At 37.8% G+C, this 20,747-nt stretch overlaps 1 protein-coding gene across 1 annotated transcript in view; it reads left to right on the top strand.

Annotated features, from left to right (window-relative positions):
- Positions 1-261: 261 nt before the first annotated feature.
- The window catches only part of luzp2 (leucine zipper protein 2), a gene marked incomplete at both ends in the record, with an annotated part of 154,761 nt that continues 134,275 nt past the window's right edge, over positions 262-20,747 (top strand). Inside the window, one exon of the mRNA XM_079245056.1 lies at positions 262-323. Coding sequence (XP_079101182.1) covers positions 262-323 — 62 coding nt within the window. The remainder of the gene's footprint in view (positions 324-20,747) is intronic.

Genomic DNA, 20,747 nt, shown 5'->3' with positions numbered 1-20,747 from the left:
TCCATTACCAAGTCAGTCCGTGTCCCTGTGTTATTTAAAGCCAGAGATCCTCCCTCTCGCCGAGCCACTGTGTTGCATCTGTCTGCCTCGCTGCTTGTGTGTCTGGGTGTGTGTGTGTATGTGTGTGTGTGAGAGAGAGAGAGAGAGAGTGCGCTAAAAAACCCAAGCAGCCAGTGGGAGAGCTAGAGAGCAGGGAGAGAGACACAGGGGAAAGGCAAAAAGCATCTGAGAAGGGAGAAGGAACGGGAGTGTGAGACAGCTATGAAATTCATCCAAGCTATTTGCTTACTGCTTCTCTGCCCAGCTTTGAGCCTCAACACCAGGTAAGAGACAAATAAGAGTGTGTTTTTCTTTCAATTTTACCCTGATATTGACTCTGAAACAAAAGCGGGAATAGGTTCAGAGCATGCCTCAGCCAATCTTGGATTACTAATCTGAAGGTCTGCTCAGTCCTGCCAGATCCTGAAGCCTTAATTCATCCTGGCAGAGGCTCTCTGCGCGAAGCATGTTGGATACTGAAAGACTTAAAAGGAGGAAGGAAGGGCTTATCTGTTCAACTAGGCTATTATCTTTCTCACTTCGCGGCAGGCTGAGCGACAGTCCTCTTGTGGTGGTAATTCACTGAATTTTCCTCCTCCGATGCCTCCTGAATAGCGGCGACATTGTTTTTTGGGACTTTTGCTGCCTGCTGGTCTGAGAGAGAGCAAGTTGAAGTGAAGAGAACTGAGAGAAAGGACAAGGCTACTTGTGTTGCAGTGCTTTAAAAAGAGCAGGTGCTTGTTTCTGTTCCTGTATATGTACTTATCTGGATTATCTGCTTTTGAAGGGGGGAAAAAAAGAGCTGAAGGAAAAGTGATGGGCAAGAAGAATGAGTAAGAAAGAAATATGTGGGGATGGGAAGTTTTAATGATTAATTATATCATTGATAAAATCCTCCCCAGTCCCTGCCAGTGCCTGACACCACTGCCTTAATGAGAGCCGTGAGAAGAAATTCCGGGCTTGACTATTCCATAGAGAGAAGAAGACATGCATTATAAACTTGGCTTTTCATTTTCTCCCCATTTCCTCAAGCACTTGAATATTGTTGTCATCTTTTTGAATTAAGAGGACGCAGTTTCAGAGGAAAGCATGCAGGGAGAGAACAATAGCTATGAAGGCAGCTTTTTGTTGAAGAATTAAACCAAACAGACCAATACCAAGATTATCCTGGCGTTATGCTAAACACAAAAGGGGGGCATGCAATGTTTGATTTTGCCTCCAGAGTTACAGTAGATTAGTAAGGAAATCCAAGACTATTGCCTAATATCCAAAATATTAGTAAAAACAAGAGGTTCAGTGATGATGGATGAGTCATATAAGCTGGGTCTGTACTGGTGTGTTAACCTCTAGAATTTAGTTGTCAGCATATTATTCATACGTACACCCTTTTCTGTATTTTCATACAAGCATGGAAACACATTGTTCATTTATATGTTGAAATATAAATTAACTGATGCAAGTAAGTTCTCATGTGTAACTGTTAATCAACTAGCTTTTGTCTCTAAAGCTTTTTTTTTTAAACAGCATATGCCATCATCACTCTTCGAGGTTCTAATTGGAGAGGGAGGCATTACGTATAGTAATTTGGCAGGTCAGCACAGATTGTATGCTACCACTTGAGGGGGAAAGTCATGAAAAGTAATTACCAGACCACACAGATATAATCAGTGTTTTATTAGATGAGTTGTTTCTAAACTCAGAGGGAAAAACAAATAAATAAATAAATAAAAACATGCTCAGAAGCCTATTTGTTGTTCGAGGCAGAGGGTTTTCCAGGTAAAGGTGACGCCTTTGCTGTAACGCTGAGAACCTTTTATTTACTTTCTACCCAGGGAAGCAAAAGGAAGCCTGTGCCTGTTTCTAAACAGATTTGGAACGCCATAGCTGCCTATTTTGCCTTTGGGAAACATGGGATATAAGCAGCTAATCTTAAAATGCTGTAAAAGAAGAAGACAATGTTCTGGGGGACTTTACATAGTCATCACGCCGCCTTTCCAGAGCTTCCACCTCAGTCAGTAGTTTTCTTGTTTGCCATTATGAACTCACTTTAAAAAGAAAACGCCTTGTAATTTGTCCTTCAGTTATTGTTTTTCAGATTTTTTTTCTTTTTTTTTTTTATCTTTCGTTTTTTTTTCTTATTTCAGTCAAGGTTCTGAAAGTAGTTTTTATTTTGTAAGAAGGGCAAAAACTATGTACCTACAAGGACAGCTTGACATTATTTTGCTGTTTGTACGGATTTGTGGTTATGATTCCACTGAGTGATTCATCTCTACTAAGCAGATAAAATGCTCAACCTACATGTATCCCCATCGTCTTCCTCTTGTGCTGCCAACATGTCAATTATCAAATAAACAGAGCACAGTTAGCTATTCTTTTATAATCCTGCTGTAATTAAGTGCAGTATTATCTTGCTATGCGTTATAGTGATTAAAATTAAACCTGACTTGGCAGATTTTTGTAAAAGCTATGCAGAGGACTTTTTTTTGGATGTACCCTAAGAAAACCCCTGCTTTGTTTTGGAATAATGACATTTTGTGGGTTGTTTTGTTTATGTAGGTAGCACTTCAAACCATTATGACATAATTGTTTTGTGAAGCATCTGTCATATCTGTTTCGGTTTTAGAGGTCAGAGATGCAAACTATCTACTTATCATTTGTGAAATCCAATTTTGTATTATCTATTTTTTGCAATAGTGTCACAGTAATGAGATATACTGCGAAGTACATCTGCCATGGAAAAATGAATCGCGGTTTCACCTGTCTAGTTTTCATAGTGTGGTGGCTCACTTTTCTTGATTCCCTATCATCTCATCAGTGGTGCGTGAGAAAATCCATTTCATATGTTTAGTGCAACCTTCATTGGTTGACCTGATAAAGTTGCCTTGAGGAATGAGAATCACTGAAATAGGAGCAATGTCAATTTTTCATGTTTTATAGCAGCAGCTTTTGGTCTCCAGCTGGAATCTCACATGGACTCCCTTTGTTTTACCTCGCATACCAAACGTTTTGTATTGACTGCTCGCACGGCATTTGCATTTCGACTTTGCGAGAAACACAAGATTCCGATTTGTTTTGCATTGCCTTTTTTGCAAGTCTTTGCACATATGTGGGCTTAGTAAAGAAGTATTTGCTTTTAATAAATTCAATTGGTTTCTCAGTCTGTGTATAAGTGGCGCATGGCTGTGTGTCATTGCAGAAATCAATTGGTACTTAGGTAGAACACAAGATTGCATTGACATTAGCCCCATGAGATATGACTGTCCACCTCTGGTTGAGAGTTGGGAGGCTGTAACAGTAAGCCAGCTCTGCTATATTTTGACCTGTTTTTTTTTCTGTACAGATCAAACAGCTCCACCTTTATACACTTTCAAATATTCCCTTTCAGGCATTTCTTGAAACATATTTGACACATTGTCTTGACACCATCTTTGATGTCTGTTACCTCAGCAGACTTCTCTTGGAAGCAGTGATATGTGGTGGGATCCCCACAACATCAAGTATTTATGAGTGTTTTGGACCACAATTAAAAGGACTGCAGAAAGCTTTGGATTATACATACAGTGCAGCCACATTGCTGTATAAATTAGTAGCTGCTTGTAGATTTTAATCACACTAACGTTTTCTGACAACACAATGTGTCCTCGCACATCATGTGGAAATGTATCTGGTCTTCATGTCCATAGAGGCTCAGCTGAACACATAGATTGACATTTATTGCGAGTTCAGTCGATATTTTCTGGAAGTAACAATGAAGGAATGCAATACAACATCTGAGGGAAACTCTACGTGATCTATCAAAACAAATACTCACTGCCGGAAATTTGTTTTCATTTATGAAGAAAGGAAATGTAAAGGTATAAAACACTGCATGCAGTATTAAGTAGATGGAGATTTTGATTTATTTAACAGGCAGAGCTTCCTACACCAATGAGACTATATTTAACATGGATAATCAGTACAAATAAAACCTTCCCAACCCTGGTGTAGGCTTACAACTTTGGTAACGACATGGTTACCTCAGTAAATCTGTGATGCGTAGCAATATATCTTGCATCCATCTTTTTTTTCTGGTGTTTTTTTTATCAGTGTAGAACTATGTAATCTTGGGAAGACAATGAGATACTTTGAGTTATTTTGATGAAAACAATTTATAATCCCTTATTTCAGCTGGGGGTGATTGTCGTATGTAAAATATTTTTCCTGAAAAATTGCTGAAGGAGTTTTTTTTTTTTTTAAAAGCAAAGACAAAACAATTATATTTACAAATGATCTGTTCCATATAGTTACCGTCAAAGCAGGGTAACAATTGAAATTTCAGTAACCGATTTCTCCTTTAAATAAGCTTCACTCTATTTCAGGTTGTCTCAGGTTATCGGATTAGATTCCCATAATTTGAATGAATAAGAATTTTATACAAACATATGCTAAGTTTGAACTCAATTTTATGCCTTTGCATTTGTGCATTGGTGTGTTTGTGCAGAGTAGGTTTGTGGAACTTGATGAAAGGGTTTTAAGTGCTGGGACTATTAACAGTAACTTGTGCAAATACTAAGAAAATGTCATTAGAAATATGTCAGTTTCCAAAATTTGTATTTTAAAATTCATGTAAACATGTTATTTGCATCCCTGTGATGGACTGGCGACCAGTCCAAGCCCTGACTCTCACCCAGTGATTGCATAAGCACCAGCTTCCCAGCCACCCTTAATCGGACTTTACAGTTAAGAAAATGAAAGAATCAATGAATGTTATTTACACTGGAATTGTAAAAAATCAAATCTTTTTATTTTGGATTTGCAGCCAGTTAATGTGGTTGGAGTGAAATTATGCTTCCATTTATATGATCAAATAGACTTGAATGGGCCAACTTGCTTTGCTATTTTTTTTTAGTTTAGATTATTTAATTCATGTATGTTTTTAATTTTTTTTTGTGAAAAGGCTGAACTTGTCCCTTGTGCATATGTATTGTGACGAGCACAATGGTCTACTTTGTATGTAACCATACGGACGCTCTAATAGAAGGCTGTGCTCTCTGTAATAATTTAGCTCATGCATAAAAAACAGTTTGGCAATAAAATGCTCACGATTTCCCATTTTCCTATGCCATCAAACAACACCCAAGCAGAGATGATTAGATGAATGACTTTCAGGGGTGACATCCTAAGAGTGACACAAAATGATATTTGTGCAGCCTAGTAATGTCCTCAGCACAAATCAAATGGCAAGAGATAATTAAAATTCAAAGAACGTGAAGTAATGGTCACACCATAGCAACCAAACTGGCCTCATGACAGTAATGAAGTGGACCACAATAAACAAAGCCTTGGGTAGCGCCAACAAATGGGAAAGTAATTAAAGGACCGAGGTCGGTGCAGCATAGAGTCATCAGGGTCCTAATATTTGATGCAACATTGCAGGTACTGTGTTCTCTGAAGACATTTGAAATGACAGTACTGTTTATTCTTTAAATATTGAAAGGGTATGTCATAGATAATTTGTTTTCACACTAGTTAGAACATTTGCTTGAATAGCATCTTCCTCTAGTGGGGCGTGCCAGAAACTACATTTTTACTTGAAGTAAAAGTCAAAGATGTTTGAAGTTATTTGACTAATAAAGCAAAAAAAAAAACAAAAAAAAAAAATACATTATTACCAAGTCTAGTACTTTCTCCTCAAACAAAACAAGACTTGGTAATAGTCATAAGGATTTACCAAGAACTGAAAAGTGAGTAGAAGGCAAGCATGATTTATGCAGTGAAACTTATCTGACCTGCCATTAACTTGGTCTTAAAGGGTGAAACACAGAATTACCATTCCCCTCAAGTAAGAAACACATCCTGACATTTTAACAGCTATTTATCGTAGCGAGCATCATGGCTTTGAACATGAATCCACTTAAAATGAAATACAAATAGTAATTGTCTAAGCTGTTTAGTGATGGAAAACTGACATAATACTCTCCTTTTTTTCAATGAATAATTGTTGGTTTCCTTACATAAGCTATTATGAATTGGCTTTCATTATGTTTCCCCCTCTGTCTGTAAAGCGTCTTGAGATGGCATTGCCGTGATTTGACGCTATATAAATAAAGTTGAATTGAATTGAATTGAATTGAATAATGAGCTGTCGGCCATTGCTTTAACATTTGTGTTGCAGGACAATTCCTGTTGCAAATGTGTTGCACAGGTTAACTTATATGTAACAGTTTAATCATAAAACAAATTAAACACAATCTATAATGTGGTGACTAACCGAATTAAAAAAAAACAAAAAAACAAAAAAAAAAAGATCTGCAGAGTAGCTTGGGTGCCCAGTGAAGTGGTGCCCATCACTTGTTGCCAGAATAGTTTTTGTACATGTTGGCAACTGTTCAACACGTTTTTGGATTTGAGTGGAAAACCATTCTTGTAAAAAGGCTCATCATTTGATGTCTTGATGATGGTGGCAGTGAAGAGCAATGTCTAATGGGTTGGTCCAACATTTCCAATAAGTACTTAGACTGAGAGTACGGTAACTGTGATGGCCACAGCCAGTGATTTACATCATATTCATACTCCTTAAGCCCTTAAGTGTCTGCTCTTGTCCATTAGATGGAGGCATCATTGTCCTATAACAGACCAACCCAATCAAGATGGAACTTTTGTCAACATAGGACAACCCTGATGATTCAGAGTGACATATCATTTGCTGTGACCTCTCACTGTAATATGCAAAGCAGGATCGTGACACTGCATGGGTCAAGCACTCAGACCGTCCTCTTTTTCTGCCCCAGACATGCTCTCATCCACTTGAAAGTATATTGGAGAGAGAGGCATGTAACCATATTGCTGTTTTTCACATCCTTTGGGATGAGTGCCTATGGTTTTTGCACCACTGAACTCTCAAATGTTCATTCATCTTTGTAATGAGGGGTTTATGCACCGCAGCTATTCTTTAATATCCTTTGCTGTAATTGCTGACAGACTGTTCTTGCTCTCAGTATGATGATGTTGTAGACTGACACTCTCCATCACCTGAGTTGGCTACTTACATTACACATCAGTTATTCACAGTTTAGTCATCAAAAGTGCAGTTTTAACCATCAGTATTCGCTTTCCCATCATTCTGGGGTCAGTTGCACAACACATCTAAAGCTAAGATTTTCACTTTTAGTATAAACTAAAAGTTCCTCAATATAAGAACCATTATACTTTTCTTGTAATTTTCCACATGAAATCGTTTATTTTATGTTTTGCCCTGTTAAATGTAAGGTCTTTTTTTAAATGCCTCAAAGAGTTGCACAAACAGTCACAAGAACTGTACTGTGGTATTGTGGCAGGGTGAGGGTGTTGAAAAGACTATAACTCTTTTGTACAAACAACAAAACCAGCAGTAGTAACAATACAAGCTAAAAATAAAAATATAAAATGGAAAAAGAAAAATTTGATAGCAAATAAAAAATCTTTCTGTACCAAGAGAACCAGACTAGAAGACCTTATAGGATGTGTTTAACAACAGAAACGTGATTTTGCGTTATAGATTTGACTTCCACATAATTAATAAATAGCCAGGCCGTTTACAGCTGAATGACAACTATCTGCAGGTGCACTGTTTCTGGCACTTCACAGTTAATGATCACTCTGCAGTTATATGCATCGTTACTGGCAAGCAATCCATGTCCATGAGTCAGTGGTGTGGCACGTCGTTCATGAAGTCTCAGTCATCCTGTGGTGACGTTACAAGCTTAACAACAGAATGAGGAGGTAGGGGCACGCTTGCCTTCCCTGATGTGATTGACAGCACATCAAAGTGTCACATAATACACACAATCAGTCAATGTCTTGTAACTTAGTGATCATAAAAATGACTATATAGGTTTCCTTGTTTTGTTGTATTTTATTATTTCTTCAAAATCATTTCTTTTTGTGCAAGTTAATAAAGTAAGTCGTTTTTATGGAATCTGCTGATTTTTTTTCTCATTCATTTAATCAATCATTTATTTATGCTACATATTGCTCAGTCCGGAGCGCAGGAAAGCTGGAATCTGCCCCAGCAGTTAGCAGGGGAGAGGCAGGGCACATGCTGGACAGGTCACTGGCTGGACATAGGATAAGACTGGACATGACTGAGATGCATTAAATGTCTTCACACTTTCTTCTTCTAAAGGTTACTTTAGAAATTTTGTTCACAACTTTAAACAAAGTCGTTCAGCTTACGATATCGCATTGGTAACTTCTCTCTGCACCTTGGTCGTTGTCCCTACTGAGTCAGCAGCCAGTTGATGCCAGTTCCTTTGCTCAGGTTTCCAAACATCACTTTGATCTCTTCCTTTATGCAAAATCATTATCAAATGAGCACCATATTTCTTTAAAATTCCAAACCTTTCCTGATTGGATATACATCTCTTAATTATGCCATGAACTTCCCCTGCAGAACTATCTATATGCATTTCTTCTGTATTTTTGCTTCTCCACTCATTTATTTTTTGTTATTTTTGATTTCTAAAGGCTTGGATCATCAGAAATAGACATTTTATATGTGAGGAAAGATGAGCAATTGCAAATTCTCTAATTAGTTTACTTCAAAAGACTTTCCAATGGACAAATAGAACAAATTCATTTTAAAACATATTATTAAAACCTTAAGCATTCGCTGACAGCTGCACCAATATTTATTCATTACTGTTACATGGTGATTGGAATGTAAATTTAGAACAACTTCTTCTTTTTGTTTGGAAATAAGATAAAGTTTGCTTGGTGGGAAACCAAAACAGGCTAAAATGTTCTGGAGATCAAAGTTGCCCCCCCCCCAGAAACACGTCTCATGTGAACAGTGCTGTAATGATGATAATTTATGTTTTCAGCAGAGCGCTGCCTGTAACATCAGAAAAAGCGTCACTGTTCAAACGCTGGACAGAATAAACTGCAACGTTCCTCCTTCAACTAGTGGAACTGGAAACTGAATGTTGTTTGATAATTAAAATGTTATGGTTTGATAATGACTGAAAAATGAACAAAATTTACAACCTAAGTAAAAAATACAGAATTAAATTTTGTAAAATGAATAAGTTACCCTTAAAGGGGTTACTATTTAAAGGAACTATCACACAAATTTAACTTTTTCTTTTTATAATATTGCTTAGACACTACGTTTGTCTTTTGTTGTACTTCATTGTCCAGCTGCAGAGACATTTGGTAAGTTTGATTTTTTTAAGAAACTATTTCAGCAAACAAGTGTGACATGAATGTAATACAGAACTAAAACTCCCATTTTCCTTTTGCAATATGCTCATTCATTCATTCATTCACACAACCGCTTGGCCTGATGAAGGGTCGTGGGGAAACTGGAGCTATCCCTGCAATCATTGGGCGAGAGGCAGAGTACACCCTTGACAGGTCACCAGTCCATCACTGGGCCAACACGGAGAGACAAAACCCTGTTCATGCTCACACTCATTTCTAGGGACAATTTAGAGAAATGCATGTCATTGAATGGTTGGAGGAAGCTGGAGTAGCCTGACATATCCCACACACACAGGGACGACATGCAAACTCCACAGAAAGGCCGCCCTTTAAACCCCCCTCCGCCCGAGGCTTGAACCAGCAACCTTCTTGCTGTGAGGCCACAGCACTAATCACCAGGCCACTGTGCACTGGTTTTTGTAATATCCTTTAGTTGTAATTTGATGAGTTATGAGAGACATATTGCTCAAGCTGTACTTAATCACTCTATACTTCCAGATTCTGATTTTTTTTTTTTCAGCAGTGGTATTAGTCACTGTAGTAATTGGCAGACATTTAATTACTTAGTCCCTGCAAACATGTTGCATATGATGTTTCAGTGATGAGTAATTAGTTGAAGGCCTGGCTTTTTGCTCCTCAGTGAAACACAAGATGTACAATCAGAATAAACAGTGTTGTGCATCATCCCCTACCAAAACAACGGTGCATAGAAAATGTCAGTGTTGTTGTCAGTTAGTCATCAGTCAAATAAAACTATGTGCATGCAATTGTTTTTCACATTTATTCTGTTTTTTGTGTTATTTTTTTCCACGTAGGCACCAGTCTTACTATTACATTTAATAATTCAACGTGTATGCTCCTTCAGTAAATCCAGTCCAGTTTAAAGGATATTTGACTAACTTAAATTTTGTTGAAACTTTTCTTTCTTTTTCTTTTTTTTAATTTGTTTTATTTTTATTCTTCATGATAAAATATCCCAAATATCCTATGGCCAAATTTACAAGTCACAATGACATAGGTAGCATTAAAAAACAAAACATTGTCACTTCATAGAGCTATACTGACAGAAGCAATATATATTTATAATTGCGTAACAGGACGGTTTTCTTCAGTATTATTTGTTTATTATGTTTGTCTTGAATTAATTTCTTGTACTGAGGCTGAATGGTGTAATATTAGAACATAACACATTTTTGTCAGTCTAGGGCGTTACAAAGTTATTTAAACACATAAATACTTTACCCTAACCGCTTAGACCGACGAAGGGTCGCAGGGAAGCGGGAGCCTATCCCAGCAGTCATTTGGGCGAAAGGCAGGGTACACCCTGGACAGCTCACCAGTCCATCTCAGGACCACACAGAGACAAACAACCACTCACACTCACTCCTATGGGCAATTTAGAGTAACCAATTAACCTAACATGCATGTCTTTGGATGGTGGGAGGAACAGAAGCCAGAGTACCCAGAGAGAACCCACGCATGCACGTTGAGAACGTGCAAAATCCACAGAGAATTGGCCACTGTTGCTCCAGTCGACCCTCTTGCTGTGAGGCCACTATGCCACCATGCAGCCCTAAACACATAAATTCTATTGTTGCATTCTTATGTTGCTGCTGATAAGCATAGTTTAAAAACATTGGTGTATGTCAGTTCCTCATCTGTGAGCAAAACTTCTATTACTTTGAGTTTAAATATCAAGTAGAAATCCCATCCAGTCTGAGATGATGATATTACCTGCTATTCCAGTGCTTCTCTGGTCTCCTCTCCAACCTGCTTTCATTGTATTTGTATTTAGCCAAAGAGGAGCTACGAAGCACATGTTCTTCCTCCAGCAGCAGCAGTTTTTAAATTCATAGCTGCACTCTTTCCCACCAGGGAGCAGACCCTCTCAGATCTTGTGCCCCCTTCTTTTCAGTAGCTCTGAAGAAGCGCTCCACTGCTTGCTTGAGACTACCTCTGCAGCAGTTACAAAGGGATAGGGTGGGGTGGGGGGGGTCACATGTTCACCTTACGTGCCCCAATTTTCTCAACCTTTCATGGGAGTCCACTTTCAGTCACAGACCACTTGTCTAATAATTAAAGCTGCCACCAGTAGCCTAACCATCCTCTGATTTCACCCTTTACCACAGTTTAATGGGCCGTAATTGGTTCATACAGACAGAACCAGAATGCTGAGAGGCATTATTAACAGAACATTAGGGAAATCAAGGAAAGCGGAGGTATTGGTTTTGGCATGAACAAAAAAAGGGGATCATAAATATCAACATGCTTACATAATGTAACTAAAACACGACGACAGCTCAATGGTTTGGCATTTTCATCAATACATTTATTGTGTCTTTGTATTGTCTCTGTTCTAGTTAAGAGGCGGCCCACTGAGACCATTGTTTTGTGTAAGCTGTCATTACGTCTGCTCTGTTTTTGTAACCATTTAATTTTGTGCTCTAATTCATCTGGATTTAAGTAAATATCAATACAACTGTCCATGATTAATTTAAACGTAATTATCATCTCTGATTTCCTTCTTTTTTCATTTCTTTTTTTCTTTTTCACATGTGCTAATAGGGAAATAATGTAAGCATGGCATTAACTGATTCCAGTAGAAACCCTTGGAAAAGTACAAGGCAAACCTCTGCAAAATGAACAGTGATGGCTTGTCACAAAGCTGTATTATGAATTCAGGGTCCCAGTCTTCAACCACATAAAGGAAGAATTCAGGAAAGTGTGACTTCCACAGTAAATGTGGTGTTTATTTCAATCAAATTTAAAAATACTGAATGCAATACATGCAGCGGTTAAGTCACACAAGGCTTTTATTCAAAACAACAATCAAGTCGAATCTAGTAACTAAAGATAAAGGTCAGGTTGTTGTGTTTAAATGGTTTAAAGTTACAGTTAAGATGCTGACACGCCATCATTGGCACATGCTGGTTACAGGTCTCAACAAACATGGTATAGAGGGCCTGAGGCGCGCTTCACACGGGGAATGAAGCTTGTGCGTTGCATCTGATTTGCTGAACTGCTATATTGTGGCTTCATGTTTATATTCACTCCAACAGCCTTTCTGCTGCAGTGCTGCTTGGCAGCAGTTACCTCGTCACAAAAATATTTCCTTAAACACTGCACATCTCTGGCGAAGGCTTTAGAGGCTAGTATAATCCATGGTTGATTTTAAAGTGAAGATATTAAAGTTCTCCAGATGTAACTTGAGAACAGTAACATAAAACAGTGATAATCAACTGAAAATGATTAAACATCTTTGTAAACTGATAAGTTGTATATTTAGGGTCTGTGTCTACTGCCTAATGAAACTAAGGTGTTTTGCTGCAGATACGAGGTAAGTATGATGACCATTATTTTTTTTTTTTTTTTTTTTTTTAGTGTGTAGCTGAGAATTGCTTCCCTGATATTTATCTCAGCTGGTAAGACTGGGAACCATGCTAGTGGTCTGGAAGACAAGTGGCTGAGATAAGCTACTGCTAGAATGAATGCTGTATAAAAACATTGAGAATTCTGTTTATTAAAATGATTGACACATCTTTTAGCTGGAGTAATGTTCCATTTATACTAAAATGATTGAGACATGCTTTTTAAAACAAAGACACAGCAGGTAAGACAAATCTGTTCTTAATGTTGGATGTACTTTGCATTGTGGGGATTACAGGGTATTACGGTGTATAACAAGCAACACCTTCCCTCCTTTAGCCACTACATTGTGAAGGGAAAATATCCCACCATGTCCTTCAGATAGTGGTGGAATGCTATTAGTGGCTTTCTGAGATGATTTGGCTTAATAATAATTCTTGATTGGATCACATAACAGCCTTAAACAAGTGGGATCGATCAAGATAGATGGTGAAATTTGTTTCTCTTTGACCACATATTGTTGGTGTTGGTATTAAAGCCTCCATGTGAGACATTTGTTCCTATATAGAAAACATAAGCTGTGACAGCTTTAGGAAACTTGCTGAAAACTGGAATTTGTTGTGTTGCTTTCAATGCCAGCTGGAGCTGACAAAAACCTTGGGATGACTGCAGTCTTTTGGAGCTGAATGCCGACTAAGAATTTTCCTATTTGAGTCTCAAGACAGTTGTTTGTGGTGTTTCCAATATAAAGCAATGGCATTTTTTTCCATTCATTTGCCATAATATATATTTATTTTATTTTTTAAGAAATAGTTTAAATACTAATCAACAATGTAGTATCAATAGTTTAATGGTCAAAGTATGATTTGTGATGGAATGACAAACCCTGTTGGTACCAAGTAGTAGAGGTATCTCAGGCAGACTTATTTATCAAATTAATGAAAAAAAAAAGCTCATCCAAACAGTTAGAATGAAGTTGAAGGCTTTCATATAAATCCTGTAAAATATTTACCACTATGTTCAGGTTTTTCTTAAAATACTTTTTCCACTCACCACTAGAAACTACGTAATATAAAAAAAAAGAACTACTTTTCTTACACACACCAGTTTTCTTATTTTGATGATTTCATCCTTTAAAATGGAAAAAGGTCATTTCACCCTTTTGAAGTAAAACAAATAACTAAACCTGTACCATTAATGCAGCGATTTGTTTCTTACAGTATTCAGGGAGAGTCATGTCCCTATTTCTTCTTAAGAATCACTGCTGAGTGAGCATTTTCAAGAGAAGAGGTTCATTCCTGCTGGGTCCAGTTTTGTCTCAGAATTATGGACCAATCCTCGCTCTGCTGGGACAGTTGTGTCTAATACATTATTGCAGATCAGACTGGAACAAATCTGAAATTAATTTGGTGCAGTACAGGGGAATAAGTGTAAGCTGTTGTATAGGTACCATGTCACTGAGTAATTGAGGTCTGATTGGTGTTGAACGCAGGGACCGGATGAGTGTACGAGCTGCCAGAATTTCCTCCTCAGCTGTCAGTGCTTGTATGTGTAAGACAACACAAGGTATTTAACGTAAAACTTTTCTGCATGATTGCAAAGCTTTTTAACAAAAGGATAATTTACAAACAGAACTTTCTCTACTGCGCAGTGGTTTACACACCACAAAACCGTTTTCTGCCCTATAGACGAAGGTGCACTGTCAATATTCAAGGGCAAACAAAACAAGCACATGTTCAAGAGATGGAATTGATTTTCGAAGACATGACATAAATCTGCCAAACTGGTGTTGTTTTTCATTTCCTGTCTTTTATTAACCCCTCTGCATTTCCTGTCTGCGGGATGAACTGTTCATCACAACCGAACTCCTATGTGCCATTTTTCAAGAAACATAATATCTGCTTCTTTTGGTGAAGGCTACATAAATCTGAATCCTTTATCAGCCACCAGCACACCTCCTTGAAGACGCCCGGGTGGATTCTGTTGTTTTTATCTAATCATTTCCTGAGCATATTCTGGTGTCAGGATCTATCTTAGCTGACAAGAGCTGGTTCCATTTGAGTTCCCTATCGCCCTGTTTTCCCAGTGTTTTGCCATGACACCTGACTGATAAATGTGCTGTTCTGTGTGTGTAGAAGGGGTGGATTTCAGCAGTGACACTTGGCATTTAATACATCGAAGTCATTCAGGCAGTGTCCACAGTGGCAGTTTACCTTATAAAAGTTTTGCTTTATATTTTCTTAGAGGATCATCTGCCTGCAGACCTCAGCGTTTGATGGCACATTGGAGACTCCTGCTTATTTACTGCAAAGAAAAACTGTGTCTTGAGGAAATGTGAAGTGCCGGATATCATTAATTCACAGGCCTTGGTCAAAGGAACAACAGTTTGCATGAATTTGTGGCCACTTTGAAACTACTGTCAGGCTGAAATTAAAGCTGTATTTTCTCCTTTTTGAAGTTTGACTTCAGCATACATATTGTCATTGAATAATAATGTGCTGTTTTTATTCAACTTGGTGGTTCTCTATAAAAAGGGAAGAATGAACTTGTTTAAAAGTTTTTATATTACAAAAAAAAGAGAGTGTCTTACAGCGCATGTGAGTGTCAAACTGCAAGATTCTTGTCGTTTTCCAATCAATTTCCTTTGTCAGATCTATTTTTTGTCTACGAATGGAAACTCACTCATGCAGTTCCTTTTCTCTCTGATTGCATGTCTCTGATCAGTCTGTACCAGTCTGACTCTTTTTCTTTTTGTCATTTCTTGCTATAGAAGTGTCCAAACTAAAGAGGAACCATGGGCTAAAATTGGCATTGTTTCTTATGTGTGCGTATGTACATGTATGTGACCTCACCATTGGGTACAGAGACGGCAGCGGGAGGAACTGAAGTCCACCATTCCCATTTGCCTGCCTGTCATATGTCTTGCTTGGCTGAGCTCCACACAGTGATGGTGTTGACAAAATGACAGAGGTGGGGGGTTACTCCAGCAAATGTCAATTTAGCTACAAAACATTGTTTCCCCAGGAGCACTGAAGCCCTGTCACACCAAAACAGAAAAGAAAGGAAAACTGTTGTTCAAAATAAAAGGCAAGCCTCACAAAATCCAAGATTTACATTAAACACCGGCATAACAATGTCCGCTGCACAGCTCATGCTCTTATGCCTGCAAAATGTGCACACTGTGAGTGAAATTACGTCCTTGCAGCTGCAATTAGCCACCTTGTTGAGCAAACTGCAATAAAAATGCTACCTGGAATTTTATCATAGCAATGTCATGTTGAATCTGCCAAAAGGATTTAGTAGATTTTTTCCACGTAGACTGTGTGTTCTCAGAACGCTTCCTGTCCTTGCTGGATGTCCTGACTTGACTGCTGGGATTAAAGACGTATTCTAATGTGTTTCTAATCTTCTAATCTGTCTAATAGGGCCCAGTTACACAGCAGCCCTTTAATGTTTAAACACAGAGTGAGGTGTAAAACCATGGAGGTTATTGGGGATGTTTTGTTCAGATCTAAATCTACAAGCTCAACAGTAAAATTTACTGAATATTCCTGTTTGTATCTTTTGTATAATTCACATATTTGACAGATTCCTTTTAAATGTCACTACACAAGCTTTTAGTTGTTTTTGTTTCTTTTGTTTTGTTTTTTTAATTAGGATTTGATGGCAGGTGCTGGGATCAGCACTGATTTAAAAAGCTTTATGAAAGCCCCATGAGGAGAAATGCAGAGTTTACTAGCTTCTAAGATGCTGTGAAAAAAGAAAAATCTCTCTCCCATCAGAATGTTTTCACACCTTTATCTTAACTGATCCCACCAGGAACACATCCCAACATTACTCGAGTACTTTTGCTGATGAATGGCTGAGGAGGAGACCTTGATTGTTCTGGAGTGAATTTCCCTGAAGGTTCAGGCAAACATTAAATTCCTCTGGACTGTAACTTGATTGCCATTCAAGCAGTCCGTATTGTGATGGCATAATTAATTGCAAATGCTTACAAAAAGGTCATTTAAAAGGCAGCAGTCTCCGTGGCAGTCAGGCTGTTTTCTGTTGTTTTAGAAGTTTGCATCTGAAATTTTCTCTGCTTTCAGCAGGTTCATGTGCAGAACAATACTCCCAGAAACGCTGGCATTTCTGCAGGAGCAATGCACTGCAAAGAAACAAAACATTTTTTTCTGCATACAATATTATAACAATTTATAATAGTACTACCTTATATGCTTCAAAGAACATATGTGTTCCTAAAGTAATACCTCAACTTTATATTACTTTGTAAATCTTGAGTAAAATAGCCTTAGGGTTAGAGTTTTCCAAAAGGTTTCAAATTTTAATGGTTATTTAAAACCATGCAATTGTCAATATGTTTTTTATTGAAGCAACAATGTCCTGTGTACAAAAGTCTAAGACTGTATCACAGTACCACAGTATAATGTATGTATACTTCAATGATTTAGTACAAGGCTCTTACACAAGACCAAAATTCCTATTAATTCCAAAGTTTGGGTAAAAATAGCCCCGAGGTTGAAGTTTTCCTACGGGTTTCAAGTCATCCTCACCATTTATATTATTTGTATGTATAGAGATAAAAGGAACACATTTAAGTTCTCATGAATTATGCATGCCCAGTGAGATCACGCTTGCAAAACAGTAATACTGCTGGGATTTAACACAATTCCTCTTTGGTTTCCTTACAAATGAATCTGAATGTTAAAGAAGGCACAGCTTCAATATCAGAAATATTGTTTGACAGTTAACTGCTACAAATGACAAAGTGGTTTATTTTTTTATTTTTTTTTATTTTATGGTCAATAAATGATATTGTGTAAGCTTGATAATAAAATGCAGAAATTACTCACCTAAAATGCATGTGCAAAATTAAGTGAAACATTGATGTTGGTTTTATATTGTTTTCACAATTTGTTTAATACATTAACATGAGTACACTCAGCTATATTGATAGTCTGGGGATTATGCAACAACTGTGAAATGCATGTACATCTCTACATCAGTTTTGATTACTTAAAAAAATAGCCTTTGCAACAAAATTAGGTTTCTTTTGCTCAGAACAGTTCAGTTTTATTAGTTTCTCCAAGTATTAAAATACATTTTCATCAATATGTAGCCCACTATAAAACATGTACACCTATTTATATACATTTATTTTCACTTTTACCATTTGCTGAGGAGAGAAGGAAAAAGTATGTGGCTGCATGTGGAAAGTGGAATAGAAAAGTTAAAGGACCGCAGAAAATATGGCGGAAAATGGGATTTAAACTTGCAATCTCCCACTTGACAGTCAGTGGTTTCAGGCAATCTGTGTAGCTCCTCCTGCTCACTGATGTGGCATTTCTTTCTTTGGTCAACATCATTACATCATGGGCATCAGCGTCATAGCACATGAGTGGAAACATCATCAGCAGTGTAAAGAAAACTGAAGAAAAACTGAGAAAGGAAGTTGCATTTTTCAGACTTTGATCTCAATACCTTTAAAAAAAAAAGTATTTTATGAAGTTCTGTTTAAATTAGAAGCTTAAGGTAATTGGGGTGAAAATAAATCATGAAACATGTCATTTACATAAAACCATTAAAAGGACAATGTGTGACAAAGTCAAAGTTCAATGACAGAAAGAGGGTTTGTATATTATTATGGTACCCAACCATTACAATGAAGCATTTATGTCTGCTTGCAGTAGGTCCACATACATACATATTTTACTACAGTGTCTCTGAATGGACAAACAGCTTTAGATGCCTCTGAACTTTAAAACTGCAGTACCTGTTTTTTTTTTATTTTTTTTTTAATTGACGTTAGAGCACTGTTTGGGATAAGCAACGCCTTAAAAGGCATCGAGAAAGAGTCAGTACACATGTACATGATGTTGAAGAAGTTATCTACGGTTTAGTTATCGCTGCACCTGAGGCCAATGGAGCAACTCACAGATAAAAAGATGTTTGGGAGAATTGTGTTTTGGCCACTGATGGCCGCCGTCCATTTCCAACTCTTCTTGGCATTTGAAGTAATTTTGTTGCCAAACTTTACCTCTATATCAGTAATTCTCACACACTGTACCTTTTGAAAAGTGTTTTTCAACCCTACTTTTACTTACTTTTATTCCAGTTTGTGTGTCAATATCTTTCTGTCTTTCCAGCAACTTCAAACCTGCTCTAATTAAATAGTTTAAGTTCATAGTTTTTTTTTGTTATGTTCAGACATTATGTTCAGAGACCAAAAGAGCCTCAATAAAATCATCACAGAATCTTCTGTTTAGTACAAAGGAGCATATGTGTGTGTCTATATTAAGTGTGAAAATGCACAAAGCACCATGTTTCTGCCCACCTGCAGGCACTGAATAATTTTCTCTGTTGCTGGAAGTGTTTTGATGGGTTCATTCTCATGATCACATTTTGCATTTGAAATGTGTGAATCCCAAATTACAACAAGAGGTCGATGTCAGCTTCACAAAAAAGAAACAAAAAAGAGCAGTAAACAAAGGCATGCAGATCTCTTTGAAAGCATCCACCTCAGAATTCATTAAATAGATGTATTGTTCTATTCAACATGTAGCTGTCTCAAGCAAAAATGGCAAAAAGACTGCATGCTCCAGTTTCTGGTTTTCATGCACTCCTATTATTATTTCAACCTATTAGAGCTGTGTACAGTTAGTTTCAGCCTCTAGCTCTTGTTCAGAGTCTCGCTTCTAAAAGCTAACAAATGCAAAAACCATGTAACCTTGGCCATTCTCCAGTTTCACTTAAAAAAGTTGACAAGAGCACATAAAACACCCAGATTTCAGTTTAAATTTTTTGTATTCCGTGTGTACAATGTGGAGCCTTTATGCCATTTTGCTTTGTAATATTTGTTCTATTGCTACACAACCATAACCAAGCCAAATGTTTCAAAACTATCACCCGGTCTCCTGAACGCTTATAAAAGCACTTTTTATGGTATCGAACATTTTAAAGGATGAGCAGTAACGGGAATTCTCATTAAGTGCAGCACAGAAGCAAAAAAGAAGGCAATAAGTACATACTTCTGTTTGGATTGTAGAAGCAATTAATCCTTATGAGAAGAGCATCAGCCACGTTGGTTTCTTTATTGCACAATACACGGACATGGAGTCACAGCGATAAAAGCATTTGAAAGAAAACTGGTGTCCCTGTGAGAGATCTTACACAAACTGTGAAGTGTGAGAGAATGTCTGAGGAAAGTGTTGAGCTGGAAACTTGACAGGTTTAAAAAGACACGAACAATGGTCACCTGTGGGAGTGAAAAATTTGTCCCTGCTGAACACGACCTTGTCAGTCTTCTCCTTATCAGCCCTGACACAGACAAAGACTTTTTAGTGTCACCTGCTGTGGGCATTGACCACAACACAGTGGAGAGCACACATCGGTATGCAAGTCTGTCCTTGAAATCAAGTGGTTGCTTAAAGGCTGAGTATTTCAAATCCCACGTCTGCTTTCAGAAGTTTTCCATAGATGTATACGATGAGAAGCGTGTGATCACAGCTAAAACCACCCCAGTTTGACATCCATGTTACCAAAGAGGCTTGGAAACTCCTTTGACTTTCTTTTTAGCTCACAAAGAGATAAATTAAGCCGACGTTTAAAGAAATACTCCCGCAGAAGAGTTTGGAATGTCCAGAACTCACGCAAGTCTCTTCAACCTTGTGTAATGTGTTATACAACTTAATCCAACACCTCCCAACGTGACAACAGGTTTCGTTGAGGAAGTGCTTGGCTGTGTAGTGAGCAGAATCCTATTACTTAAATGGCTAGGACTAATAATAAAATATCACTTCCAACATAACCGGATTAAGAATGATCTTCTGCTCTTAGGAATTGGTTGAGCTGCCTTTTCAGCGCAAATACCTGTTATACACAAAGCTTTAAAGCTAGTTCATCTCATTTGTTGTTCTTTGTGTTCAAGGATTGGTGAAGGAACAATAAATGTATGCGGGACAAACAAGAATGGGGGGGGGGGGGGGGGGGGGGGGGGGGGGGGGGGGCGTCTTTTTAAAAAGCCTGTTTATGTGCTTATTGCTGCACCTAGCTGTATGGCTGAATTAATGCCAAGTGCACAAGAGGGAATGCTAAGCACTGGGAAATACATGCTGTTTGTA

The sequence above is a fragment of the Telmatherina bonti genome (assembly GCF_933228915.1).
Source record: "Telmatherina bonti genome assembly, chromosome: 1".
NCBI classification, from domain to species: domain Eukaryota; kingdom Metazoa; phylum Chordata; class Actinopteri; order Atheriniformes; family Telmatherinidae; genus Telmatherina; species Telmatherina bonti.
The sequence above is the reverse complement of the archived record's forward strand: the minus strand, read 5'-3'. Positions and strand labels throughout refer to the sequence as shown.